Genomic DNA, 27,795 nt, shown 5'->3' on the forward strand with positions numbered 1-27,795 from the left:
CTTACCCGGTAAGAGCGAAACAATGACCAAAAGTCTTGCTCGGTAAGTGAGAGTGAAAACTCTTACCATGGTAAACGCTTACCGGGTAAATTGTTGTATACAATGCCGTTTTGATGGACTAAAATCTTACCGGGTAAGTAAATGATAGTGCTAAATTTTACCGGTAAACAGTTACCGGGTGTATGTTTGGTAAACGACCCCTGAGTCAACGTATTCATTCTTAGACCATATATAAGACTATAATATACTGATATAGATGATTTTATAAGATGGAATGGACTAGATTGTTGAAAAGTATAAGACTGAATCACAAATGAATTATCCAATTCCAACAATCATTCAAACATGTAAAAACTTAAATACCATAATAGTCTTTTTATCGGCTTTTTGACTGAATTATTAGATCTTTAAAAATTTAATAATTTAAAGTTTAAGAGTCAATAATAACAAGATATGCATGCGTACACATGTTCTTTAGAGTTTAAGAGTCAATAAAACTTAGTTTGGTAGCAATCATTTGGACCAAATATGTACAAATAGGAATATTATAGAGTATCGACTCTGCCCTCACCTGACTAACATCGATTATATTAAGGACCCGACCTAAAATCAGCCTAGGCCCAAATGACCGATCATGTCAATTTTCATGACAAATATCAGTTATTGACTAAATCAAAATCAAATAAAGACCACTTTCAATCATGTGTTAGGCTCAGTCTAGTTGTCCAGGGACCGATCATGATGAAAGTAGCCATTGTCTGTAAACGAAGGACCTCTCCATCACCAATTTGAGGACCGCCTAAAAGCTTTTCTTGACATATAACGACTCTTTTGTTGTTGTTATTTTTTACTTTGAAAAAGACTTTTTACCCATAAAATAGGCCACTATAAGGGACGTTATTGGAAATGCTATATATTAACCTAAGCAAGGATAGTTTTGTCTTTTAATAAAATTAGGAGATTCAGTTTTACGAAATCATGATCAATTCCATCAACAATTGGAATTTGCTAATTTCAATGGGATTAATGTCCTTACATTTTGTAAACCAAACACATCGATAGTCTATCTGTTAATAAAGTTTATCATTCTATCAAACAGAAGCATGTCAACGACTGATTTTTACCTACTAACCAATGGTAATAACTTTTATGCGGTTAATACTTATGGGTTGGGTTCACGTGAAACCAAGGGTTTTTCGTGAGACCCGTAAGATCGATTTATGTTTATTGATCAACTTTATAATCTAATGGTCTAAAGTTGTACGGTGACAATTTTATGATTATTGAGAAGTCTCGTGACAATTTTATGATTATTGAATGTTCAGATTGTAGATCTAATCTAAGAGTTGAGAATTGGTCTTACGGGTCTCACGAAAACTATTGGTCTCACATGATCCCAACTCTAATACTTATTAGTTAAAAGACAGTTACCAACAATTAATGAAAATATTACCCGATAAAATAAATGATGATGAAAATTATATATTTATGATAAACGCATAGAAGAAGTGATAGTGAAATTAAAAAGAAAAGTATAAAAAGGGGTGGTCAGCTTTAGTAAAAGAAGGTGAATACAGGTACAGATTATACCCACTCCAATGTAGTGAGAGAAAGTACAGATACAAAGCAGAGGGAGAAGGGATCCATGTTCCTCAACCGCATGACATCCAATTCAAGGTACCATCTCCATCTTCTTCAATTTCGATTATGTGATCTCTAACTCACCTCTTTTCTCTCCAATTTCACTTGCTTTTCAGGAATGGCAACTTAGGGTTCCAACACTCGTTTGGTTTTCAGGTGCATTTCCAGATCTGAACCACCTTCCTCTCCAACCCTAACTCATACTTATACTTTTTTCTTTTTGATGATTTCGTTAGGTTTTGATGCAGATCTTGCAATTGGTTTTCTTACTAAAGTGATGGTTATATTGTGTATGGTCTTCGCAATTGGGTTTTAACCGTCTGCGATCTGTACTCGTCTAAATTTGTTTTTAAGTTGTTATATACATTTTACTTAGTATTGAATATAAAATTCCCCCTTTGTTTTGAATTGATTATTTTTTAAGCATGATTCTTTTTCACTGACCAAACTTTGTTTAATGTATCTTTTTTTACTAGATCTAATTGTAACTGGTAATGCTCAGATTCCTTTTCCATTTGTGGACAGTGTGATTTGGAGAACTCGATTTGAAGGGGACTCGTTTTCGTTTAAAACTTCTTTTTGAAATTTTTATAAGCGAAGCACTCGGTTGTTTAAACAGAAGTGTGGTCTTAGCAAGTCATTTCTTGGCCATGTCATTCATAAATAGTGATACAAAATGAAATTGAATTCAAGCAATGATCCTTTGGGATGGTTAAATTAAATTTGAAATCAATGTATGTAGGGATGATATCATTTTCATTTTTACTTTATGTTTCGTATTTCATTCCATGTAGCTCCATTGAGAATTCATTTTTGGGATCATGCAGAGAAATTAAGGTTGCACCATTTCTAAGAGCAGCTCTCTGTTGACAATGGGGAAGTCTCCTGGAAAATGGATCAAGACTGTGTTATTTGGGAAGAAGTCTTCAAAATCTAATCTCGTAAAAGTAAGAAAATGTGGTTTATGCACACCTCTTGTATTTCAGTACAGATGATTGCGGTTACGTCAAATCACAAATAAAATATAGTAATATGTATGGCAACAGAGCATTAGACCACTTAGTCAATATAGAAAAGGGACGTACATATTGTGAGCTAGAACAATGCTTTGAGACTGCTTCTGATTGGGTGGCTTGTTACTTGCTATGGAGTTCTTGCTTTGCTTCTTACTTAATCATTCTGCAATAACTAACTTACCCAAATCTGCATGTGGACAATTTTTATCTATTTGGCTCACAAGCACAACTGTAGGGCTGATATCTGTAGTTCGGTAACTGAATCACAATGTTGATTCACTCAGTAGCAGCCTGCAATTGCTGTTAATTTATGTGAATATTCATTTCAAAGGATTTCATAGGCCTTTTTTAAGGTGAACAAGGGCTTTGGACCGAAGATAATCAGACATGACATCAGGAGTTTTTTCTGGACACTCCCACATATCTGCTACCATGCTGGTGTGAAAAAGGCTTCTGCTTTTGAATGTAATAAAACCTTCATGTAATTTAAACACTTCCACCTTTGTGGGAAGAAAAATAACATAAAAAACAGAAGGGCGCTGACTTTTAACATGTTTTTCATGGTCCATATCCCATAAACATGGAGCATTGGTTAACATCTTATAAAAAGTATCCCTTTTTATTTTATTGAAAAAGTATTCAAAAGGGTGATCAATTACTTCTAAATGAAGTTTGGGTTTAGGCTTATTGTACTGCTAGATCTTTTCATGGGGAATCTAGCCCTTCTTGATCCCCTGAAAAGTCAAATCTGCTTAAAGCAATTCCGCTTACTTCCATGAACTTAATACTATATGTTCTTTGCAGACATTTTCGCTCTCTACTTTCGTACCAATAGTTTTGGACCTAGCATCCTTTTTACGTTCTACTTGTTGCTGTCTATACTAATTGAGAGATTACAATCTCTCATGATTGTATTTTGTGTTTAAGAATTAGCTGTTTCCCATCCGTTTAGATTAATCCATTCGCATCAAAGATTGCTTAGTGCAGGCATCTTCATTGAATTATATTATAAACTTTGCCTTTCCTTCTATCTCTATTCGCGCAAATACATGTATGGTCATGTCTTAAGACCTAATTGTTGAAAAGACTACTGCAACATTTCTATACCTATCATTAGTTATCTTGTTTGTATTATGAAAACAACCTCTGCCCTTGTAATAGTGGAAACATGGCCTCTTTTCAACCCCCTATTACATGGCCCATACCGGGAGTAGGCTAGGTTTATACAACTGAGGGGATCAAAACTCTTGAAAGAACTGTGTGCCTCATACCCTTCCTAAACCTCATTTGAGTTTCTTTAACATAGATGACTAAGCAGTTTGATCCTAATGTCATGTTATTTCTTGTAGGATGCTACTTCAGAAATAAAGACATCAATCACTGGTAAGGCACCACCAAATGATATTGGTGCTGATTCTATGGTTATCTCGAGCCCAGTGCGTCCTGTCCTTAATTCAAGTGGAGAGCAGACAGAATTGGAGAAGAGCTCCAGTGCCAACTTAGTGCCAGATACAGCTGAACATGTAAGAAGTCCCATAGAGTTAAATGCTGCAGATGGCGAGGAGTTAATCAAGCTAGAGCAAGCCGCCACAAAGGCACAGGCCGCTTTCAGGGGATACTTGGTAATATTGTTGAGCTTAATTAAATGCTTTTGTGAACTGAAAACACTACCCGTCTTTATGTGTTTCTTGTGCTTCTGCTTGCTGAAAAATTATATTTAGGTCATATGCTGTTAACAACTCTATATCATTTCCTTGAAATTCTTGTCTCATTTATTTTTTTTGAAAACACTCTATATCATTTAAATTGCTCCATTCTCTTGTTACCCTTTGTTATCCACTTATTTGTATTATTCTTGGTGTCGGTACCATCACCCTTAATATCTTGCATACAAATCTGTTCAGTAGACCTAAATTTCTTCCCAGAAAATATCTGTAATTCATATATGTTCCTGAGTGATCAAACTTATTGAGCGTCTGAATTTCTTCTTTGGGTGCCAAGGAACCTAAAAGAACAAAGTTGATTGTTGGACTCATCAACACCTTTCTCTTTCCCTTTTTTTATTTTCTATTACGGGAGTTGAATCGACTTCATTTGGTTTCCCTTCACTTTCTTTATGCAAACATCAAACAGTGAGGTTATAGTTAAATATTTATTCTCTTAACTTTATGAAGTAAAGATATACTATTTGTGCACATGCTAAAATTGGCGTTCACATGTGTCTTCTTTTGTATTTCCATTCCATAATATCTTGAGTAGTTATGTGATATCAACTCATGCTTCAAATTTGTGTTTTGCATTATTGAGTTCATTTGTGTTAACATGAATTAACCATATGTGAAGGCACGTAGGGCGTTTTGGGCCCTCAAGGGTATCATAAGGCTTCAAGCGCTAGTCCGTGGTCACTTAGTTAGAAGACAGGCTGTTGCAACTTTGAGTTGCATGCGTGCAATTGTTGAGTTCCAGGCGTTGGTTCGTGGCCGAAGGGTCAGGCTTTCTGGTAACGGTCAAGTGCAGCAGAAGTACGTGCCAAGACAACTTGTGGTAATTCCTTTGGCTTTTATTATTTTCATGTACTCTCACCGACTTAGTTTTCTTCTCTGCCACATGTTTTATCTTAATTAGATGATTTCGACTACTGCCTTGAGACAATTTGTTCTTTTTTTTAGTTTCTGTAACACTTCTGTTACATTGTATCATTCTCTATCTGGTTGCAATTTTTGTTTGTTTTTGCATTCTAGTTTCTACTTTGTTAACTCAACTTGTGCCATTATAACTCCGACCTCTCATGGCATTCTTGGTACATACAATTAGATGCGTCTTTTTTGGTCTTGTAAACCTGTACTAGCCACATCAAAGACTATTCCTTGGTTTTTGATTATTTGAGTTGCAGTTCAGGCACCTGATCTCCTTAATGCCCTTATGAGAATAAGATACTTCAATTGGTGTGTTCTTGTTCCGTATGATTTCATCATGCTTCTTATAAGCTGTTGACCTTCTTCTTTATGCAACTAAATGTATTTCTTTTTCTTGGGTTTGTTTTGTTAGGGTAAGAAACGAGCCGAATTGCTTGTAACCTCCCTTCGTGAAGAAAAGCTATCAAAAAATGTGTTCGCGACTAAGGTATAATATTTATGTTATCTTACATGCATACACACACACACACACATATATACATACATATGTGCTTTGTCTTAGCTTATTTAGTCAAACAAAATATGGAAGTATGTCAAATTTGTTTATTTCATTAAAAAATGAGAACAATATATCAAATTTTTGGTCATTTTTTTGATTAAAAGTACATAGATTTACATCAACATAATTTTTTTTATCTATTTTACTTTAATTAAATTATTTTGAAGTACTTTTGCTTAAAATAAAAAAGTTAACTATGTTAAAAGATATAAAGATGGTGGGACAAGACAATGTTAATATACTTCTTTTACTTCACTTTTTAAAAGTATCTGTAAGGGTAGTTGATCAAGAGCAAAAATTCACGGGTAAATCCATTAAGGTGTAAAACTAATAAAGTTTCAAGGGGGTTGCAATTTACAGATTTCACTATCATTCTTATTATATGCCTACATCTAGAGGAGTCGACTGATGCTTAATTCCTTATTTTAGCTTGTTGGTTCATTGCACACCACCATGGCCTTAAGCTTCCAATATGAACCAGCTGAACCAAATTCTGTGAGGAGCTGGCTAGAGCGTTGGTCATCTTCCTGCTTCTGGGAACCACTACCGCAACTGAAAAAACCGCTTGATGCAAAGCCTAAAAGAAAGCAGCTTAAATTGCAAGCTGAAGAAACTGAAACAGTGAAGCCAAAGAGAAGTGTTCGTAGAGTTCCTGCAGCAAATAATGATAACAGTCTGTCCAATTCCTCTGAAAATGAAAAATCCAGGCGTACCGTGAGGAAAGTCCCGAACCACCAACCTGAATCAGTTCAAGAGCAATCTCTTAATGAGCTTGAAAAGGTGAAACGCAATCTACGAAAAATATCTCTATCCGCCTCTCTGGCTCCTGAGAAATCAGAAATTAAGTCAGAAATCGACACTGAAAAGCCTCCGGACGGTTTGAATAAAGTATTGAGCTCCCCATCCCCTACTCCAGAGCTTCCTGAGCAGGAAACAGATCATCCTTTTGAGAAAATAAATGGTTCATATGTGGAGAGTGTTAATCAACCTGAGCCAGAAGAAGCACCTCCTGTTCAACCTCTAGAGGATAAACCACTTGATATTCAGCAAGATGATCATCCTACCATCGAACCATCGTCCCCAGAAACCAATGGAAAGTTTGAGAATGAACCACCGACAAATGTGGAGTTAAATGGGAAGGAAGATCATGGTAGTAAGGAAAATCAGAAAACAAGGAGGAGAAAGTCTTTGGCAACAAAACAAGAAAATCATGAGAGCATATCACAGAACACACCCGCCTTGCCAAGCTACATGGCGGCAACTGAATCGGCAAAGGCCAAGCTTAGAGCACAAGCAGCAGCAAAGGCTGCAGAGGAAGGGGGGGCTGAAAATGGTTTCAGCAGGCGGCATTCTCTACCATCCTCCACTGTCAAACCGAGCTTGCATTCACCACGGGTTCAGAAGCCTAACAGTAAAGGAGGGAGTAAACCTAACAAATCCCAAGTATCCCCTAGAGATGGTAAGCAATAATTTCTTTACTTATTTAATTATGCAGATTTTATCAACTCTCCTTATGCCGCCGTGTATCAGTCACATCTTATTTGTTCTTATATACTCCCTCCACCTGTAAAAAGTGATGCATTTGACTTTTGAGATTAAAACAGTTAATTTCCAAATCCAAAAGGGATATGACAATGTATATTTCTCAAGTTGAGAAAAAGCCCTTATAACCTGAGAAATCAAGCTGTAGTTATGGAAGGGAGGGAGTAGCTTGCATTAATTGGGCTGGGATTCTATCAACTGCTAGTATTTTGGGAATTTGATCTATCTATATAAGGATGTTCAAGGGAAAACTCCTAAAAGAATGAAAAACTGAGAAACACCGTGGTACATATTCATCTCGACGGTATGTACATGTGCATACAAGTAATTCAAGCTGTTTATTGGTTTTTATGCATGTGTGCATGTTATGATGTGCATACCAGACAGATTGCATATAAATAACTTGTATGCACATGTGCATACTGTCCAGATGAATACCAGAGTGTTCCTCCGTTTTTCGTTTTTTTGCGGTTTTTCCTAGAACCTGACCCTATATGTCTAAGTGTGTGCATGATTCGAAAACCAAATCTTACGCCACTATTCCATTGGTTACAATATGTTAAAGAATTCCATGAGTTTACTGAAATGTTGCTTAATTCTAGTCTCTGTTTATGTTAATCTCGAGTTTAGAGTGATCATCAGTTGTAATTTTTCTTTAGTTATGTATAACTGATTACTTGTATATGTGTTGTTTTAGAAACACATATAACTGATTACTTGTATATGTGGTGTTTTAGAAAAAATGGTCCAGACAGGGTGGAGAAGGTGAGTTTGCAGGCATGCGATCGGCAAATCCTTGGAGGGAGGAGGTGAGACTATGTATTGGAGTTGCAGTTTCACTTTTGAGTATGGTTGTTATTGTGGTGTGCTATAATATTATTATTAGGCATTAAGAAATAACCAATGCTTCTTGTTGTTGGCTGGTTTGGTCATTTTTTTTCTTTGAGAGGTTATAGTCAATGTCTGAATGTATAGTGTTGGACCCAAAGTTTGTTTTGAAGCTATTCATGTGTTTTTTTTATTCTATTTTGGGATGCTTATGAACAGCCATCAAAGCCATGGAGATATTGGAATAACCCTGCCCACCTTGTGCTATTAGTGGTGTGAGAGTATAAGATGTTAGTTTGGTTTGCAGAATTCAAAAGAATTGGAATTGGAATATATCAAAGCCATGGAGATATTGGAATAACCCTGCCCACCTTGTGCTATTAGTGGTGTGAGAGTATAAGATGTTAGTTTGGTTTGCAGAATTCAAAAGAATTGGAATTGGAATATGATCAATTCCTTTGATCAAAGTCCAATTTCTTTGTTTGGTTCACATATTAAAATGGATGAGATCCTTTGAATTCCACAAATTAAAGAATTGATTATTCCTTGATATAAGTGAAGGAATTGAATTCCATCATCGCCTATCCCTTGCCCCCACCACGACCATGCTACCACTGTTACTATCACGCCCCCACCTCAACCCTCCACTGACCACTATGCCACTACTAACCATCAGGGCGGGTGGTGGGCTCGACAACGGGGGCAGGGCGGTGGTCGTAACGACGGCAACAGTGTGGGACGCGGGGGCCGGAGGTGGGGAGGGTGGTGGTGGTCCAAACAAAAACAGAGATTCCAATTCTTTTGGGAGATTTCATTCTAATTCCTACTAACCAAATGTGGTTAAATTTTATTCTCATTCCTTTAAAGACAAATTCCTTTGATGAATTCAAATTCTACCAAATTTCATTATGTGAAACAAACGTCCCCTAAGGGTTACCAAGTGAAATATAACACCATGGCTTTGTATTGTGTTTCTGAGAATGTAAGAAATCTTACTAAATGGGTTTATGTTCAAAGTCTGGTCATGGGTGCTATGCAATTGCGATGTTAGATGGAGGTTCGATCGAGGGCTACTTTATTTAGCTTGAGAGTAGGTTTTGTCTTGGTCTAATATTGCATTAGATAACTAGTTTCTGTTCATTCTTGTCTCATTTGTCCCACATAGGAAACACATCCTGTACATTTGATTTTGTGGAAATCTAACAAACTTTTATGGTAGCAAGCTACATGGGTAATACAAGAACCCAATATTTATAACTTGAGCAACTACCAATCATTCGACAACTTGCTACTTTCAATCATCTCAAGCAAGTTATTGGACACGTAGTCAAATGTGAAAGGTTTCCATCCATCCATCCATGGCAGACGACTTAATACGTGATGAGGTATTATAAGTGGCAGAATGGTCTTGCTACCATCATCTGAAGATGAACCTGTGAATTAACACAGGTAAAAAAGAACGCTTATTTCGTTTGATACTGCAAACCAAACTTTATCTTCTCCTATTGGTGAAGTGTTTATGATATGGCATTCCAGATCCTTTTTGAAGCCTACAACTACAAGCCAAATATCCAAATCTTATTACATGCAAATAAAAACCACCAAAGAAACTCCAAATTCTAAACTTTTAACTTCCTTACAGATGGGCATAGATCACATACACCAAATGAAAATGGGGTTCAGACACAAATAAAGCCAAACAAGAGCCTAATAAAATTAGCAACTGGTTCAGATGGTGGCTGTGGATGTTTTCTTGAAATCAATCTTGTCAACCTTTACCTCTCCATCAATGAGTTCATAAACATAGACTACAACTCGCAACCCGTCAATATCCATCAGAACAAAACTTGGGTTCACATCGTACGTGATGCTGCTGTACGCACCGGTGGCTGAACCAGGATTTATGACAACACCAGCTTCATGTTTGTAAGCCTTGAACTGATGAGTATGACCGCTAACCAGGATGTCAACATCCAACTGTCTCTGGAGCATGGCTAAAGAATCCAAATCCCCCCATGGAACAACCTATATAAGATGAAAACAGAATGACCTCATCCCTACATGTCTGGGTGTTTTAGTCTACAATTTTTTTATGCCAAAAAGACTTGGAATCAAAAGAATGTTGGCAATCTAGTTGAACATGGACCTTAATTTGTGTAGTATGCCAAATTAACTATAATGAGAGTGGTCCTTCATCATATCCGCTTTATATCTTGAATAAAAAAGGTGATAATTCATATAGAGTGATTAACTTTTCCAATCATCAATATATTCAAAGTTTCATCAACAAACAAGACATACTTGTTGTGAACGTTAAAGAAGAAAACAGCATTTTACAAAAAAATGATAGATTTTGGACATTTTTCGTGAATATGAATTACCAAAAATTGCATTCTTACATGGTATCTTTTGTCATTTTCATAAAATGATTTTTGACTTGCAATAAAAATCATGTTCAAAGTTAGAAAAGTTAACAACCTCGTTTAAACGAGAAAAGCCACATAAGAAGGGTTAGGGGATGTTTGGTTGGTTTTCTATTAGGTCCTATAGATAAAATTGGTTGTGTGGGTTACTCTGTTTGTATTGAAAAGGTTTTTTTGGAGAGTTTTTTCATAGATGAAAGAAGCGTGTTTTTTAATTGGGAGGGGCGGGTTTGGAAAAAACTTGGCTTTCTGCATAAAGCTCCCCCTAGAAGCTTACTGAATAAGCCACTTTCTATATCATTAAGTCATTACCAAACGGTCATGTATAGTTGACCGAATAAGTTGTGAGTCCTATTAAGCTCATTAAGCTAGCTAACAAACATGCCCTATATGGTTAATGATCCTCCACCATCCTAAATTGTTTTATGAACAGCAAATTTTCTGACATTTCCTTAAGATTATTGACTGAAGAGGAAGAGTTTCACATGCTTGCAGAACTAGTATGATGCCATAAGGGCAGATGAACTTGCAAGATATTGTTTGATGTCATAATATCATTAACTGCTAACGGCGAAGCTCAAGACGACATGACTAACCTGATGACCATGACACAGTCCAAGCTTGAACTGGCCAATGGTAAGTGTTTTGGTCTCTGGATAACGAGAATCTTCATCATATTCACCGCGTGTAATATGCAAACTTGGGCACAGGCTCTTCAAATAGTCATGAACTTCCTGCTCATGGAGACACATTAACCAAAGAGAAGGATAAGGTGAGAAGCCATAACAATATCCAGAACATATTAGTGACTGGTGAAAATGCACAATGCACAAAACAACTTTGTTTTGATGATCTTTCACAAGGATATGGCATTACAGCAGCATAACATTATGCATGGACTCTAAACCCACCCCCCCTCTCACTGTTAGGTCATGTCATATGCGACTGGTGATGAAATTGTCTATGGAAAAATATATTACCCTAAATAACTAATCATAGAGAGTAACCCTTAAGGAATAACCAAATGATGACTATGCCTTTTTCAACTCAGGGGTAATGTTATGCCTTGGGAATGCTATAACCTTATGCCTTCTATATTAGAAAGAAGCTCATGCACATCAAGTGAAAAGTTGTGCAGAAAACATTTTCAGAGTTTCTCAACATATTAATTTAAATTCGTAAATGAAGTGAACCATGACATTGGGGTAAACTTGTCTAACAATCACATAACAGCAGTGATGTGAGACCTAATACTTTCCACAGTTCATAAGAACAATTTTGATCCCACCAGACATCAGGCTAGTAAGAAAGATGACCTTCACTCCTGTGGTTTTACTATAAATCCGACAATCATATATAAACTTGCATACTTGCAGTGTAAGCACAAGCTGATACCTGAAGTGCTAAGAATATCTAGGAGGCGGCTTACGATATGATATGATATACAGAAAGAATTGGTGAGAAATTTGTATGCATGTCTCGATTGAAGTCAAATATGAGTATATAAATGTGCGGAGGGCAATTGGATTGTCACAAGCCATACAGAATGTAATCAAAGTAAAGGAAGCTTATAAAGTAGTCTGAGCAATTATAATCGAACTAATGGTACAGGAGTGGCTCAGTGACAATCACACATAAAAGAGCAGGTGAACATGATAACTGAACTGCCAAATTCAGACACAAAAACAGATAAAGAAAATCATATATTCACATTACCAGTGTATAAGCAACAAGTAATTCAGTGTTAATAGGCTAACAATCATTTGGAGAACAAGGTGTATAGAAGAAAAAAGCACCACACAATCAGAGTCAAGAAACTTGCAACACCAAGGAGTGATTGGTATTCCAAATAATTGTACTTGGCACTTTGTTGGCAACTGAAACCTTGTGGTCTCTCTCTCTCTCTCGCAATTCAAATTTTCCTTTTTCATTTACCATTTTCAAATGTACATTGATTAATTAGAAGCGAAGTTTGAAACAAATGGTTTGAAATGTTAAAATGCTAATCACTCTGGTTCCAAACTAAGAGTCCTAATAAAGGTAAACAGACGCAATACACTCAAAGAACCGATCACATTTGGATGATCCCTTAATCCTTACAAAGTAGTGTACAAGTGAGACATTACTTACTTTGATACATAGATTACCAGTGCAAATGATGTGTTGAATCTTGCCAGGAACAAGCATAGATTTGAACTTGGCAGGTAGATCAGGCGCCCTATGTGGGACATGTAAATCCCCTATCGCCAATACCAACACCATCTTTCCAACTCCCACAATCAGCTACACACAGCTCAATTTCTCGCAAGGATCCTAGATTTCAGTAAACCCTAAAAGACAAGTATTAAGAACAAAGAATCGACTCAATGACGATCCATTATAAAAACAAAATCAGCTGGATCACAGAATGATCCTAGGTTTTAGTAAACCCTTGTACATACACAGACTGTAATCAAGTCATTGAAATTGATAAACAAAATTAGAGATCAACACAAGTAGATTCAAATACCTCAAGAACTCTATGAACGGGCGAACAATTCAAGGGAATTGAGTCAACTCACATATCAATTTACAATTTTTTTTCTGGTGATTATTTTGGATGCCAAAATCGATCGTCGATGAAAAAAGGACTCCGTCGTTAACTAGGTGTTCAATGAAACGATGCTTTAAATATGAAAGAACACACAAAAAGGACTTGTATTTTTGTGGTTTTGACATTTTAACCCCCTATAAAATGACTTATTTGCACAAGCGGACCAAAATGTTTTAATAGTATAAAATAACCCAACCAAAAATGTAATGAATTCAAGATTTTGGAACAATGTTCGATTGTTTATATCAAAATGCTATTGTTTATACTAAAGGGCTACTAAAAATTTATAAAAAGTTAAATAAATCAACAACATATCTAAAATATAATATCGGGAAGTTGAGGGGGTTTATTGAAATGTTTAACAGCATGGATGACTTAAAATGAAAAAAGAAATTGTATTTTTAGAAGTTCAAGGACCAATTAGTATTTCTCAGAAATTTAAATAACTTACAGATAGCGGCTAAGGGGCTGTTTGTTTGGCTCTTAATGGTGACATTAAGAGCTAACCTCTTAATCGCTAAGAGGTAAGGAGTGTTTGGCAAAAAAAATCAAGCCTCTTAATGGTTACATAACCCTCTTAACCATTTTGCATCCAATTGTTCACTAAACCATTCAGACTTCTATTTTTCCAAGTTTACCCTTCCCACCCCTTCTTCCCAACCCCTCTCTTCATGCATGTCCCGGTCTCCGGTAGCCTCCACCATCTCCGTCCCCGTCTCCGGTAGCCTCCGCCTCCATCGTCTCCGTCTCCGGTAGCCTCCACCATCTCCGTCCCCGTCTCCAACTGTGAACCATAGATGCAACTTGTACACTTGTACCTGACCTAATAACTCAGTTTCTGTCTCCTCGAGTTTCAATCCAGCTCCTGTTTCAACTTCTGATGTCGGTAATTCCTGATCAACAAGGGTCACTGTGGTTGCTGATGATGATGACGATTTCTTGCGCCTGGCCGACATCCTCTTAGGAGCCATGCCTGGTTGATATTATCCTTTTCGTACGTGCAATAGATTGTTCGATAGAAGTAGGGTTAGGGTTCTTGAATGAAAGAGCGATCGATGGAGAGATGAAAACAGAAAACGAAGCGCCGGAAACCGCCACGAGGAAGCAGATTGGCAATCGGCCCTAACACATTATCCAACTTCAAATTCAAAGAAAATGAAATGTTATTTTTATATTAATCTTATTCATACAGTTGTTATTTTTAAGGTTGAAGTCTGGTCAGGTGATGGAGGAGAACTGTAAGAAGTATGGAATTCCTCTATATGGTACTTCCTTTGTCCCAAATAATGCACTCAGATCATCTTATTGAAGTGGCATCCCTAATGTGAATGAGGGTTAAAATGGTAATTTACTATCATTCAGAGAACAATTACCAAACAACATTATTTCATTCAGCACTTAACCATTCTGGCCCTCTTAACCATTCTGACCACTTAACCATTCTGCATCAAACCATTCAGCAACCGCCAAACAGCCCATAAATTCGTATTTTCAAAACTCTAGGGGCCTAATTCTAACATTCCTGATCTGTTTTAGAGTAAACTACAAATTTGGTCCCTGTGGTTTGTTAATATAACACTTTTGGTTCTTACAATTCCAAAATTACAAATTGGCCATTGTGGTATGTAAGAAATGACCGGATCTGATCCATGCCTTTAACTGCCCTTAAAAGAATCCATTAGTTCAGGGGCGTTTTTGTACTTTTACTAATTTTCTAGTTTTTTACCAATCAAAACCAGAGGAACCAAAATTGTAGTCCAAATCGTCTTCTACTTCTCAGACCAACATCGCCTTCTCTCCGGCCAAAACACATTAAAATCAAATCCAAATTAAAATCTCAAAATCAATTTCAAAACCCAAATCCAAGTAAAAGAATAATGGAAAAGAACCCTAACTAATATATATATATATATATACACACACACACACACACACACTACAAAAAATCAAATCAAAATCTAAATTAACAGGTGAGATCGAGGGAGAGGAACGTCGGCAAAGGGGTATGTAACAAGATGGATTTGGTTCTTGTGGATGATGGTACTTTCGATGGTGTTTGTATTTTGGTTTCATCGATGGGTTTGCTTCAATGGTCCTTCAATGGGTTCGATGAAGAAGTGATGGCCAATAAATTGGGGGTGCAATTGAAACCCAGGTCGTTGGAGGTGCCAGAGGTGGGGGCGGGGTCGGCCAACAGAGAGCTATTGGCAACCAGAAGTATGCCTGCGAAGACCTGTTTTATGGGGTCGGTGAGGTTCAATATATTGGGGGGGGGGTAAGTTCTTGGTTTTGTAATTTACATATTTATTTATTTTTTTAAAGAAAATTGAGATAAAACTGAAAAAGACTAAAATATTCTTGACTTAATGGATTTTTTAACTGTCGTTAAAGGCAGAGACCAAATTCGATTGTCTTTGTATACCACAATGTTTAATTTGTAATTTCAAAACTGTAGGGACTAAAAAATATTATAACCATCAAACCACAAGGACTAAATTTGTAGTTTACTCCTCATTTTTAATTTAAAACAAATGGTAAATAGTACAATAATAATAAATAAAATGGTAAATTGCATTTAACCCATTTTACGGTTTATTCCAACCTGGTGAACTAAATTTTAAAGTTTTCGAGTTTAGGGGTCTAGAAGTAGCTTTACAAATAACTAATTTATGGGGTGAATGGCATTTTAGAATATAAGCGAAATATCGTGTGGGAATCAGAGTTGAGATAAAAAGCGTAAAAAAAAATCTATAGACTAGAGATGGCCAAATCGGCCCGGCCCAGGACCGCCGGAGGACCGGGACCGGGACCGACAAAGAACCAGCCCGGGACCGGTAAGGACCCGTTATGGGACCGAAAACCGGGACCGGTTGAGGTTTTTGGTAGTTTCGTGGGACCCGGACCTACCGGGACCGGTTATGGGACCGACTATGGGCCGGCCCAAAATTTCAAATAATTTTATAAATAAATGTACTTTTAAATAATTTTATAATGTATTTTTATAAGAAAATTATATTAAAACGCATTTTTAAAGTGTATTTGAGTGATCCAATTGTAAATTTTATAATGTATTAAAAATATATATCATTAAAAAAATCAAAAAAAATCTTATTTTTTAATGCAATGACCGGTTGGGACCGGGACCGGGACCGGCGGCCCATAAGGCCATAACCGGTTATGAATTACCTTGACCGGTCCTATCATTTTCGACCGGGACTGGGATCGGTTATAGCCGGTTATGAGAAAGGTGAGGACCGATTGGGACCGGCCCAGGACCGGTTTTTGGCCATCTCTTTTGTATAGACTAAGCCTTTGATCACCTTTAATCTCAAACTCACCCATGAATCACGCTTGATACGGGGATTGTTCCGGTACACTTATCATAGTGTGCATCTAAGGATGGTGATCATTTTCTACTCTTCTCACTTTAACTTACCTTATCACAAGAACTCAACCCTTATAATATAACCGGTTAAGTATAATGATATAACGATGATAAGGTAAAGGATTTATTGTTTTATTGCTTATGAATGTTTGAAAAATCCGAAGAAAGGTGAAAATGATTGAAACTCATACTTTCTCATAAAATTGTATGCGAGAGGTATGTCTCTTTCCACTTCCATTTATTTTGTAAAGATGAAAATATCCATGTCAATAAAATTAATCGATTATGTATTGAAGAGGTCATTAAATCCCTTTATTATTTGTAATGTCTACTCAAAATTTAAGTTTATTAATTCCTTAAAACATGAATAAATTCACATTTTTCATAAAATGAAATGATTGTATCATAAAAAATAATGTGTAAATTAAAAAAAAAATCCTCCTTGAAATTTGGCAGGATTTTGAGTATCGGCCTCGACGAATGATCGTTTACAGTACTTGATTTCTTACCAAATCCGGAAGATGATTTTTGAAATTTACTTAAAACAAATCTCACGACCTAACAGGTAAAAAAAAGATGCAATCGGACATAGCCCAAACTTGGCCCACAATAACAGTTGTTGCCTAAGTTGCTAGAGCCCATGTTCGAGGATTTGGTTCACTCCAAAAAGAGCATTCATATCCAGGTTTCGGCGAGAAGGGTACACCATTGACCATCTGTATATAAGGTCAAATTTGCACATTTTTATGCCAATTTGGTGATTCCTTTATAGTTACTTCAAACTACTTATTAGTAGTTTCATGGGTTAACTCTAGTTGCAATAAGATTTAGATCTTTAGAAATTTTTCTCAAAGATCACCACTCCGAATCCTGCAAGACAATTGCGATTTTCCTAAGTCCTAACTGTTCTCTAAAACACCTGAGACTAGTAGAGGTGTGTGCAAGCTGCCTTAAACACCCACGGTTAACCAAAAAAAAACTACTTATAGGCATAATATACGTCAATTAACCTAATTACACGTTCACAATTTCAACTTCAGTTAAATTAGGTCTCGTCTCAATGTAGCATACAAAGAGTAGCGTGTCCAAATAAATAAAATTTGGGTCACTGTTATGACCCAAACCCATTACTAGAGATTTCAGCCTCTATTATGGTTTTTTGAGGTCTGGTTCTATGGACGAATTTTTGAACGCATGTCACTAATCTTTTTTTTTAATTGAAAATAAGGTTTTATTTGAGTTTTGCAAACCCATCGGTTTTGCTTGGGACCAATTTGATATTGTTGAATATATAATACTAATTCAATACATTTTAAATTGTACGATAATTAGACATTAATTTAACCTTCTACAATTCTTGTTTAAAATTAATCCATTATTCGGTCATTGTTTCAAATGTGTAACTGGTAACAAATAATTTAACTGCCGAGAGACCAATATTTTTTACAAGTGATCTTGTACCTAGTCTTGAATGTGCATCTCTGCTCATGATAAATAACTTGAAACCGCTAAAAAATTACTGATAAACATTGAATTCAAAAAATATCATATACTTTTACCTCTAAATATTTGCAAAAAACTTGAACTCAACAATCAAAATTAGCCCACTCGTTCATTGTTTTTCCTCTCCAGATTTTAATAATTGATTGATAGATTTTGATCGGCTTAATAAGCCATACGTATATTCTAATCCATCCTTTTTCACATTTCAATTTAGCCACGAATTAGCCGACAAAACTAAGCCAATTTTTCCTGATTCAAAATACAAAGTTCAGTCAATTTGACAAAATAAGTACTCGTTTTTAACTGGATTGACATGTTTCCCTACATTTCTAATTTCAAAACGCACACTTTAGTCTCCTGTTTCGATTTCATACTACATGTAAGTGTATAAACATTTTGTGGGGACGTTATCTAAAAACGGTCACCTCTCACGAGCACCAAAATTAATATATATATATATATATGGGTCTAATCAAATGAGAACTGAATAGTTTGTGGTAACTGTGCGGTCCAATTTCAACCACAAATCAACGGATAAATTAGGAAATTAATATTTATGATAGTTTGAGTTAAAATTATAATTAGAGGGCATATTATGTATTTTTAAAAAACTCCTATTTCCTCTCTTATCTCTCCGACCTCCAATCCCTGGCCTCCGGTGAAATTGGTATCACAACATATCACAATGAGTATCACATTGTGTATGATAATGAGTATCACATTGTGTATCTTTGTTTTTAAGGTTTGAGTTGGTATCATAATTGATATCACAATGGTATCACAGTATATCACAATGGGTATTACATTGTGTATCTTTGTGATTACTTGGTACCTGCCGGATTAATGTTCACCGGAGGCCGGAGATTGGAGAGATGAGAGGAGTTTTTTAAAAATACCTAAAATGCCCTCTAATTATAATTTTAGCTCAAACTACCATAATTATTAATTTACTAGTTTATCCTTTGATTTGTGGTTGAGATTGGATCTCACAATTAACACAAACTAATCAGTTCTTCCTTGAATGAGCCCATATATATATATATATAACCATTTTAAAAATACATAAATAAATAAATAAATAACCATTATAATTAGTTGATACAAATGTTAGATTACATTGATAATTGTGTTATGCACCCAACTTGTTCATCAGGTCACTTTTACGTTACTCGAAATGGATTAGATTAGTAATTTTAGTATACACTAATCATTTTATACACCTGTAACTAAATAAATTAGTAATTTTGATAAATACTTAACTTTATGATTTATATATAAAGAGAGTGATATTCAGTTTTATACCAAAACAATAATAAAATAAGAGAATAAAAGCGGTCGAATCACATGTAATTCTCACGACATCGGCCGCGACCTGTGATAGTGGACCACGTCGCGCACACACTCTTGTGTTGATCGTTAATGTAAGATCGCATGTAGTTTTGCACATGATTTAACCATTTTGTGTAATTTTATTTGTTATTTTTCTCGTTTAGACCTCTCCTAATCACCCTCTATATATATATATATATATATATATATCAGATGCGTATTCGTTCAATACTACGAGATGTAATTTTTTGTCACAAATTGCAATTAAGGAAATCCAAAATTTGCGTAACATTTTGTCGTATTAATAGGACTCGGCATAAGGGTCGATCTAAAAAGATTAAACATGATGAACATGTACCCACTTTATCATGTCAACACACCGATTTTAAGCGTCTAAAAAATCTACCCATTTTAGTTATGTATGCTCTCATAAATTAACTATAAATGGTTTTAGTCTATTGGTAATATGATTGTATGAAAGTTAAAGGTTGCAACTTCATATCATTTTTGTTTTTATTTTTTGGATAACAACCGTAAAAAATAAGAAAAAAAAAGGGAAAAACTCACTTGTATAATGTATAAAATTACTAGTTTTAACCGGCTCACATAACAGGTTAAATATCCAGGTTAATAAAAAAACGACTGGTTTCTCCTTTTAGTGAAAACTATTGTTATGCAAAATATTTTGTTACTTTTATGAATTCAAACATTAACTTTTGGAAAATTTATATATACAACAATATATTAATCGTAATTTTTTTGGTAAAATATGTAATAGATATTATGTAATACAAAAATATATTATTTGAATATGATTGTTTTGTAATTTTTTTCTTTAATATTCAAAACAACACATGATAAAAATAATATTTAAACTATAAATTTGGATAAAAAGTTGATTGATGGTACCCGCTTTCAACGACACCAATATAAAGGGCATTTTATAACTCACTAAGGCTAGGTCTAAAGAGAGACAAAGAGAGATTAAACTTGTCTTATATTTGGTCAAAGTCATCTAGTTCATTTGCCAAATATTTAAATTGTAAATAAAAGCAATATGAAAAACAAATCATTTCTGTTAAAAAAATTACGCGTTAAGTGTATGGTAGCAAATTCGCGAAGAAAATATAAGAAAATGAACAATTGATTATCATGCATCGATGCAATAGTTAGATATTTAAGAAAAACCACATATCAATGACCATGATAGCGTAATATTGCAATGATTTAGAATAGACAACTCAACTATTTAGTATACTTTTTTAAATCGACGTTTTTTTTATCAATTAAATTTTCGATTTACGAGTTATAAAACGACTTTAAAGTAAATTCTAAGCATTTGAAAATTATATCCAATGAGTAATAAAATATTTAAATCATACATCATCATCATGTAATTTTTATCTTTCTAAAATGACGTTTGAGTTTATATGAATGATGGACATCATCGAAATATAGACAATGTTTTTTTTAAAATATCACTTGATTAACGATTATGGTTAAAATATACGACATTTGAAAGTTTTGTGATTGATTTACACATATTCTTATTGAGCTCCTATCAAATATCGATCACATATTCACGTCTTAGAATTTCGGGTTCAAATGAAATCTTAGGGACTATTTGGTAGTTGATGAATGGTTTAATGCAGAATGATTAAGTGGTCAAACTGATTAAGAAGCTCCCATGATATAGTGCAAAATCTTAAAATACTAGCTTCTTGCTCAAACACCTCTTAATAGCCCTCAAGTTTATGAGTTCCCTAAGAATACTAGCATCAGCTCAAAATCTATGGTTGTATTTCCAGTTGCAAAAAATTTCACTGTTATTAAGGTTCTCATTCCATTCTTAATGGTGTTTTCTTAGTTTTTGTTGTTTTCTATTGATTTTTTTTAATTAGTTTGTTTTTTGCATTAGTTCTTATGTGTAAATGCTAGATAAAAAAAGGAAATGAGTCAAAACAGTTTGGCGAGTAATTGAGCGAGAATTTTTTAGATGAGTGGGTAGATGAACTTTGTGAAGCGTTGATTGTTGAGTAAGATCTGTGTGAACGGTGTTGTTATATTTATCGGACAACACAAGATTTTGTGTATTGTCGCATTGATGAGTTGAAGCATAAGAAAAGTATTCAACTCGGTCTATGTTTACATGAATACTGGCTTAGCAATTGAATTGCAGGTAATTGATGAATCCATCTATTGTTCCAAGTTTCTATTTTATCTTCTAAATTATAATCTAGTCTTGTTAGTTTCGATTTAAAGTAAAAAAAAGATAAGGAGTCTAAGCATTTTTTTTAAATTCAATTATATACAATTTGAAAAATGTATAAATACACTTAGGGGTTGTTTGGATTATGGGAATTAGAAGGAATTAAAAGGAATTAGAATGTCCAATCTTTTGACCAAATTCCAAATAAAGTATTTGGTTCATGAAATAAGACTATGGAATCCTTTTAATTTCAGTCGATTCTTTCACGCATAGATTTTACAATTACATGGCAATATGCTAAGATTTCAATTCATTTTCTACAGATTCCTTCCCTAATTCAATTCCATGCAACCAAACGCAATCACAAAGCATAGTCAAATTCCATCAGATTTATTCCATTTCCTCAAAGTCAAATTCATTTGATAAATTCTAATTCTATCGAATTTCATTATACGAACCAAACGTCCCCTTACTATTTGTCTAAACAAACAAAGTCTTCTGAAAATAATTTAAATAAAAAAAAAGATAATTATTTTTATAATAAAAGAATAGTGAAGCATACTATTAAGAATTTCCATTTTAAAATATATATTTAAAATATTTCCAACAATTATGTTATAATTTTTTTTAAATAAAATATCAGATGTCAAAATTATAATTAAGGAAAATTACATTTAACTTCAATAGTTTTTCTATTTTACCATTTCTATTATTAGTTTTATTATTAAAATATTTAATAGATTTAAAAATATTGAGCTGGCCTTTCAATAAATAATTTTAATTTTTTTTGGCTCTTTTCCTAAATATTTGTTTTCAATACATCTTATCATGGTCAGACGTTAAAGTTATAATTACTATTTCTCTTTTCCATATAAAGTTTTTAAAGATTTTTGTAGATTTTAAGATTTTACAATATTTTTTTTTCTATTTTAGCATAGCTTATTGACCAAACAGCTTATTGGGTAAACATATATAGGCAATAGACATCATTTTCATTTACCTTATCAAATAACATTCTTGATCATTAAAATTGATTGTTGGTAAGCGTCTTAAACCGATAAACATTTAACGAGTAAGAGTTTTTTCCTTTACTTACTGGATAAGATTTTCGGTCCTTGCTATGTCTTTTACTGGGTAAAATTCTCAGTCTTTTTCATATTTAATCAATAAGAAAAGTGATATCGATATTCATTTATCGGACATATATTCAGTGAATAACCATAAAAAACAAAGTCTATACATAAGATTTTTGTATAAGGATTTCAATATAATCTGATATATAGATTAGAATTAACTCAAAATAAATTTAAATCAGAATCAGAAAATGATTAAAAATTGAAACAAATCTAACCACTTACATAAAAATTTGGGTAAATATAGGTTACGGGCTTTTTAATAGGCTTTGGGGCAACTTTCTTTCTGGAAATATAGGTACGGCAATGAGTGCAGACCATATACACGTGTCCGTCACGTGGAACCTCATCACCAGACAGCTACTTGCAGTGATTACGGGTGCATCTTCTTTTCCTTTTTTATTTAATACACTTTTTTTATAAAAGCTTAAATATTTTATTATTTAACATTAAAATAATAATTTTAAACAAGAATTGAGAAAAAAAATCTTTTAGTGATTTTTTTTATTAATCTTCCCCTTTTTAATATTTTATTTTGAAATATACAACTATGATGAGTGATTAATACTTTTTTATAATTTAATATTAAAATATAACACTTTATATATTTTTAAATAAATAGTTTTTTAAATCTAGATATTAAAACGATGGGTAAAAAAAAATGGGATTGGTGTAAATACAAGATTTTTGATAAGTGTAAATTTAACAAGTTGTTTTCATTTTATTGTTTATTTTTGTTGATCTCGACAAACTAACCTTTTTCAATGCCCATAAATGGAAAAATATCAAGTACAAACAGTAAAATTAAGAGGATTTTTTTATTGAAAATAATAATTAAATATTAAAAAGTTAAATCTTTTTAAAAAAATATATTTATTTTAAGGGAAAAGTACAATAAAAACCAATGGACTTTTTTGTTTGGAATGATTAAGTCCTTGGATTTTTTTTTGGAACAAATAAGTCCATGGACATTCCAAAACACGTTAAATAAGTCCTTGAACAATTTTTTGGAACAAATAAATCATTGGACATTCCAAAATATGTTAAATAAGTCATTGGACAATTTTTTGAACAAATAAGTCCTTGAACATTCCAAAAAATGTTAAATAACTCATTGGATAATTTTTGGAACAAATAAGTCATTGAACAATCCAAAACATGTTAAATAACTTCTTGAACTTTTATAAAACATGTTGAATACATTCTTATGACTTGTACAACTAATTAAAGTGGTAAAATAGTGGGAAAAAATCCGGAAAAAACCCCAATGAACATTCATATTTTGAACGATAAAGTGGTAAAATAGTGAAAAAAAATCCGGAAAAAACCTAAATGAACATTCATATTTTGAACGATAAAGTGGTAAAATAGTAAAAAAAAATCCGGAAATATATTTTGTCAGTGATTTTTTAAACTAAAAAAATAAAAAAAAAATTATAAAATATATTATTTTTAATTAAAATAAATTTCACCAGTAATCTTTTTAAATCTTTTTTTAATTTAAAAAATCACATATATGATATATATATATATAATTTTTAACTAAAATAAATTTAATAATAATTATTCTTTTTGTTTGAAAAATCACTGACAGAATATATTTTAATTTTAATTAAAATAAACTTTATCAAAAATCTTTTTTAAATGTAATTATTTTTTTGTAAATGTAAGTACTTTTTTGTTATATTTGTTTAATTTTATAGATCTAAGTATTATTTGGTTCAAAAAATATTTAGGGGCTTAATCGTTCAAAATATGAATGTTCATTGGGTTTTTTCCGGATTTTTTTCACTATTTTACCACTTTAACTAGTTGTACAAGTCATAAAAATGTATCTAACATGTTTTATAAAAGTTCAAGAAGTTATTTAACATGTTTTGGATTGTTCAAGGACTTATTTGTTCAAAAAATTGTCCAATGAGTTATTTAACATTTTTTGGAATTTCCAAGGACTTATTTATTCCAAAAATTGTCCAAGGACTTATTTAACATATTTTGGAATGTCCAAGGACTTATTTGTTCCAAAGAATTGTCCAATGACTTATTTAACATATTTTGGAATGTCCAAGGACTNGACTTATTTAACATATTTTGGAATGTCCAAGGACTTATTTGTTCCAAAAAATTGTCTAAGGACTTATTTAACATGTTTTGGAATGTCCAAGGACTTATTTGTTCCAAAAAAAGTCTAATGACTTAATCATTCCAAACAAGAAAGTTCATTGGTTTTTATTGTACTTTTCCTTTATTTTAATGTCTTCTTTATTTTAAAGGTTATAATTTTAATTATAATATTAAATATTTTTATAAGGTATTACTTATTTCTTTTGTACATGTGATTTTAGGGAATAATGAAAAATAATAATTTATCTTTCATAGATAATCGTTTTGAAGTGTTTTTCAAATTTGGAGATTTGCGTTGTCTCGCTCATACTTTCTTCAGTTTGGATAAAATTTTGAGGAATCTGTTGAAGTAAAAATCTTCAAATTTTCATTTTGGATAATATGTTGGAATTATTCTAATTAAACATATTTCAGAAAACTTGAAATATTACTCCCTCCGTCCAAAAGTAGATGCCCACAACAAAAAATACATATAATTTTACTAGTTTGTAATTGTTACATTTTTTTAATTAACCTGGATATCCAACCTGCTATGCGAGCTAACTAATCCCAGGACGATCATCTGCTTTACAGATAGTCCGGAGTCACCGTATTTAATGATAGAATAAAAAAATGACATTTATTTTAAGAATAGACATTTATTTTGGAAAAACTAAAATAGTAATATAGACATTTAGAAAGAATAATAGTTATTAAAATTTGATGATTTTAATTTTTAAAATTTTCTTTTTATGTCGGTAAAATTAAAAGATAAGAAAATTCTTTTTACAATGGTATGTATTGTAACTTTTAACTGTTATTTTTGAATGAAATATACTGATTTTTTAGTCTTATTTGATCTGTTTATAAAAAAGAAACATTATAACAATAATAATTTCTATAAATGTTAAAGTAAATTCCAATGATTATAAATGATAATTCTTCTATAAAATTAGTTGGATTTTTTAAATATTACTAAATATATCATTTACTACTAAAATATATTTTAAATATTACTAAATATATTTATATCTATTATTTTCTTTATTAAAACTTTATTTTCTACATATTTAATTTAATTTTAATGGATGTTATATCAACCACTTTCTAATATAAAATTACCCATTTGTCCTTTTTTGTGAAATTAAGACGCGCTAAATCGAAGTTTTGATTATTTATAAACGTGTGCTTATTGGTCCAATATTTTGAATCCAATTCTCATTGCTTTGCTTCTGGAAATTCCACAAGTTCGTAAATAATATAAAATCTTAAATATGCAAAAAAGTATTTTTCGTCGGCCGCCGGAGTCAGTGCCACGCGCTTCAATTATTCGTTTGCTCCCACCACCATATTACAAACAAAAAAATTAATTACATGTCCATATCTTCGGATGAAAACCGGGTGGTTGCTGGATTTTCTGTATCCGATCTCGACCCCTATTTAAGCCCGCTCTCTGACCCTGTCTTGACTAATCATAGGCGGGTACGGATTCGAGGGTAAGAAATCTTTGGAGAACCGGGTGGTTGATGGATTTCCCGTATTCGATCTCGGCCCCTGTTTAAGCCCGCTCTCTGACCCTGTATTGACTAATCATAGATGGGTTCGGATTTGAGGGTAAGAAATCTTTGGAGGGTTTAAAGAACTGATGGGTACAGGTTTAGTAAAAAACAACAAAAACTTACTCGGTGCTTGTCCTTTAACCTCGTTTTAGTTTTCATTTTTCAATTGACAGCATTATCTAAATTGACAAAATCCCAAAAATTCCAAATTATCCTTCGACTTACTCAAATGTTTGTCCTTTAACTAATGTTGGTGGGCTTGCTTAACTTTTTACCAATTTGCTCAATGTTTTTTAATTTTAGATATAGACGTTTCTTTTGTAATTACGTGTACTATTTTATTAATAATAATGCTATATTGGTAGAAATTTCATTTTGGATATAGATTTATATTTTTTTAGTTTAAAGCCCATAAAAAGACCTAAACTGTCTAAGGGGCGGTTTGGTTGTGGCTTATTGGGCTATATAGCCCATATAGCTTATTCGCTCAGCCATAAATGACTGTTCAGTTATGGCTTAATTTGGAAATCAAGAGCTTATTTGGACAGCTTGAGAAGAGCACTTGTCTACATTCAGCCAATTTTTTTACGTAAATACCTTTCTTTTAACAAACAATCTCATCCTCAATAACATTTAAAATCCCACCAACAATTAAAAATTTGATACCTGACTTTAATTTAAAGATTTTAGATTTGAAAAAAATATTAGGGCTTGATATTTTTGAGAATGGAATTGTTCTAATTTGGGTTTGATAGGACTTGGTAAATTGTTTTTATTTAAAAAAAAACTTTGAATTGATATTTTTTAACCATTCAAAGTCAACTATTCAAATTTTTTATCAAACAAATGCTTTAATAGTGTTTAATATAGGTTGGGGTAAAATGGTCATTTATGACATTCAAACTGTTTATTCAGCACAACAACCGAATAACAACTTATCTATTAATACACAGACAACTATATCCATACAGGTTTTAACAGAAAATGAACCGAACAGCCCCTAAATCGGTCAGACTATATCTTTTTTTGTGTTCCAATTCAACCGTCTTGGTAAATTGTGGTCAAAACGTTCGATTTGGAAGAAAAAAAGTAAACTTTCGTCGTAATTTAGTTTATGGTTTGGAAGATTAATTCATTCACACCGGACGCGAACACCCCAACCATCTTGTTACTTTAATTTAAGTAAACATTTTGATCAGTTGCAGAAATTCAAAGATATCAACTTTTAGAAACTTTATTATGTCTCAAACAAAGTTTTTGTTACAAAAAGTAAGTTCCCACTTTATGTAAAAACAAATATATCTTTTAATTATTGTGACATTAGTTTAAACTCAAT

The 27,795-nt window shown here is 33.1% G+C and overlaps 2 protein-coding genes across 3 annotated transcripts; one reads left to right on the forward strand and one right to left on the reverse strand.

Annotated features, from left to right (window-relative positions):
* The first annotated feature begins 1,574 nt into the window (after window positions 1-1,574).
* LOC112501525 (protein IQ-DOMAIN 31-like) lies at window positions 1,575-8,468 on the forward strand. Of its 2 annotated transcripts, XM_025105192.1 has the most exons (9): window positions 1,600-1,677; window positions 1,758-1,797; window positions 1,878-1,931; window positions 2,469-2,588; window positions 4,007-4,279; window positions 5,001-5,201; window positions 5,706-5,780; window positions 6,282-7,311; window positions 8,132-8,468. In XM_025105192.1, exons 4-9 carry the CDS (start codon window positions 2,514-2,516, stop codon window positions 8,161-8,163), a joined length of 1,686 nt encoding a protein of 561 aa, XP_024960960.1. In that variant the 5' UTR covers window positions 1,600-1,677; window positions 1,758-1,797; window positions 1,878-1,931; window positions 2,469-2,513; the 3' UTR covers window positions 8,164-8,468. The 2 variants fall into 2 exon arrangements, with proteins under 2 accessions (XP_024960953.1, XP_024960960.1); XM_025105185.1 differs by lacking the exon at window positions 1,878-1,931 and having other exon boundaries at window positions 1,575-1,677.
* A 1,262-nt stretch (window positions 8,469-9,730) lies between these two features.
* Window positions 9,731-13,285, reverse strand: LOC112513337 (vacuolar protein sorting-associated protein 29). Its single transcript, XM_025119574.1, has 4 exons — window positions 13,155-13,285; window positions 12,776-12,975; window positions 11,242-11,379; window positions 9,731-10,247 (listed from the first exon to the last, which is right to left on the reverse strand). Exons 2-4 carry the CDS (start codon window positions 12,905-12,907, stop codon window positions 9,951-9,953), a joined length of 567 nt encoding a protein of 188 aa, XP_024975342.1. The 5' UTR covers window positions 12,908-12,975; window positions 13,155-13,285; the 3' UTR covers window positions 9,731-9,950.
* Window positions 13,286-27,795: the final 14,510 nt, after the last annotated feature.

The sequence above is a fragment of the Cynara cardunculus genome (genome assembly GCF_001531365.2).
Source record: "Cynara cardunculus var. scolymus isolate 2C chromosome LG 1, CcrdV1, whole genome shotgun sequence".
NCBI lineage: Eukaryota > Viridiplantae > Streptophyta > Magnoliopsida > Asterales > Asteraceae > Cynara > Cynara cardunculus.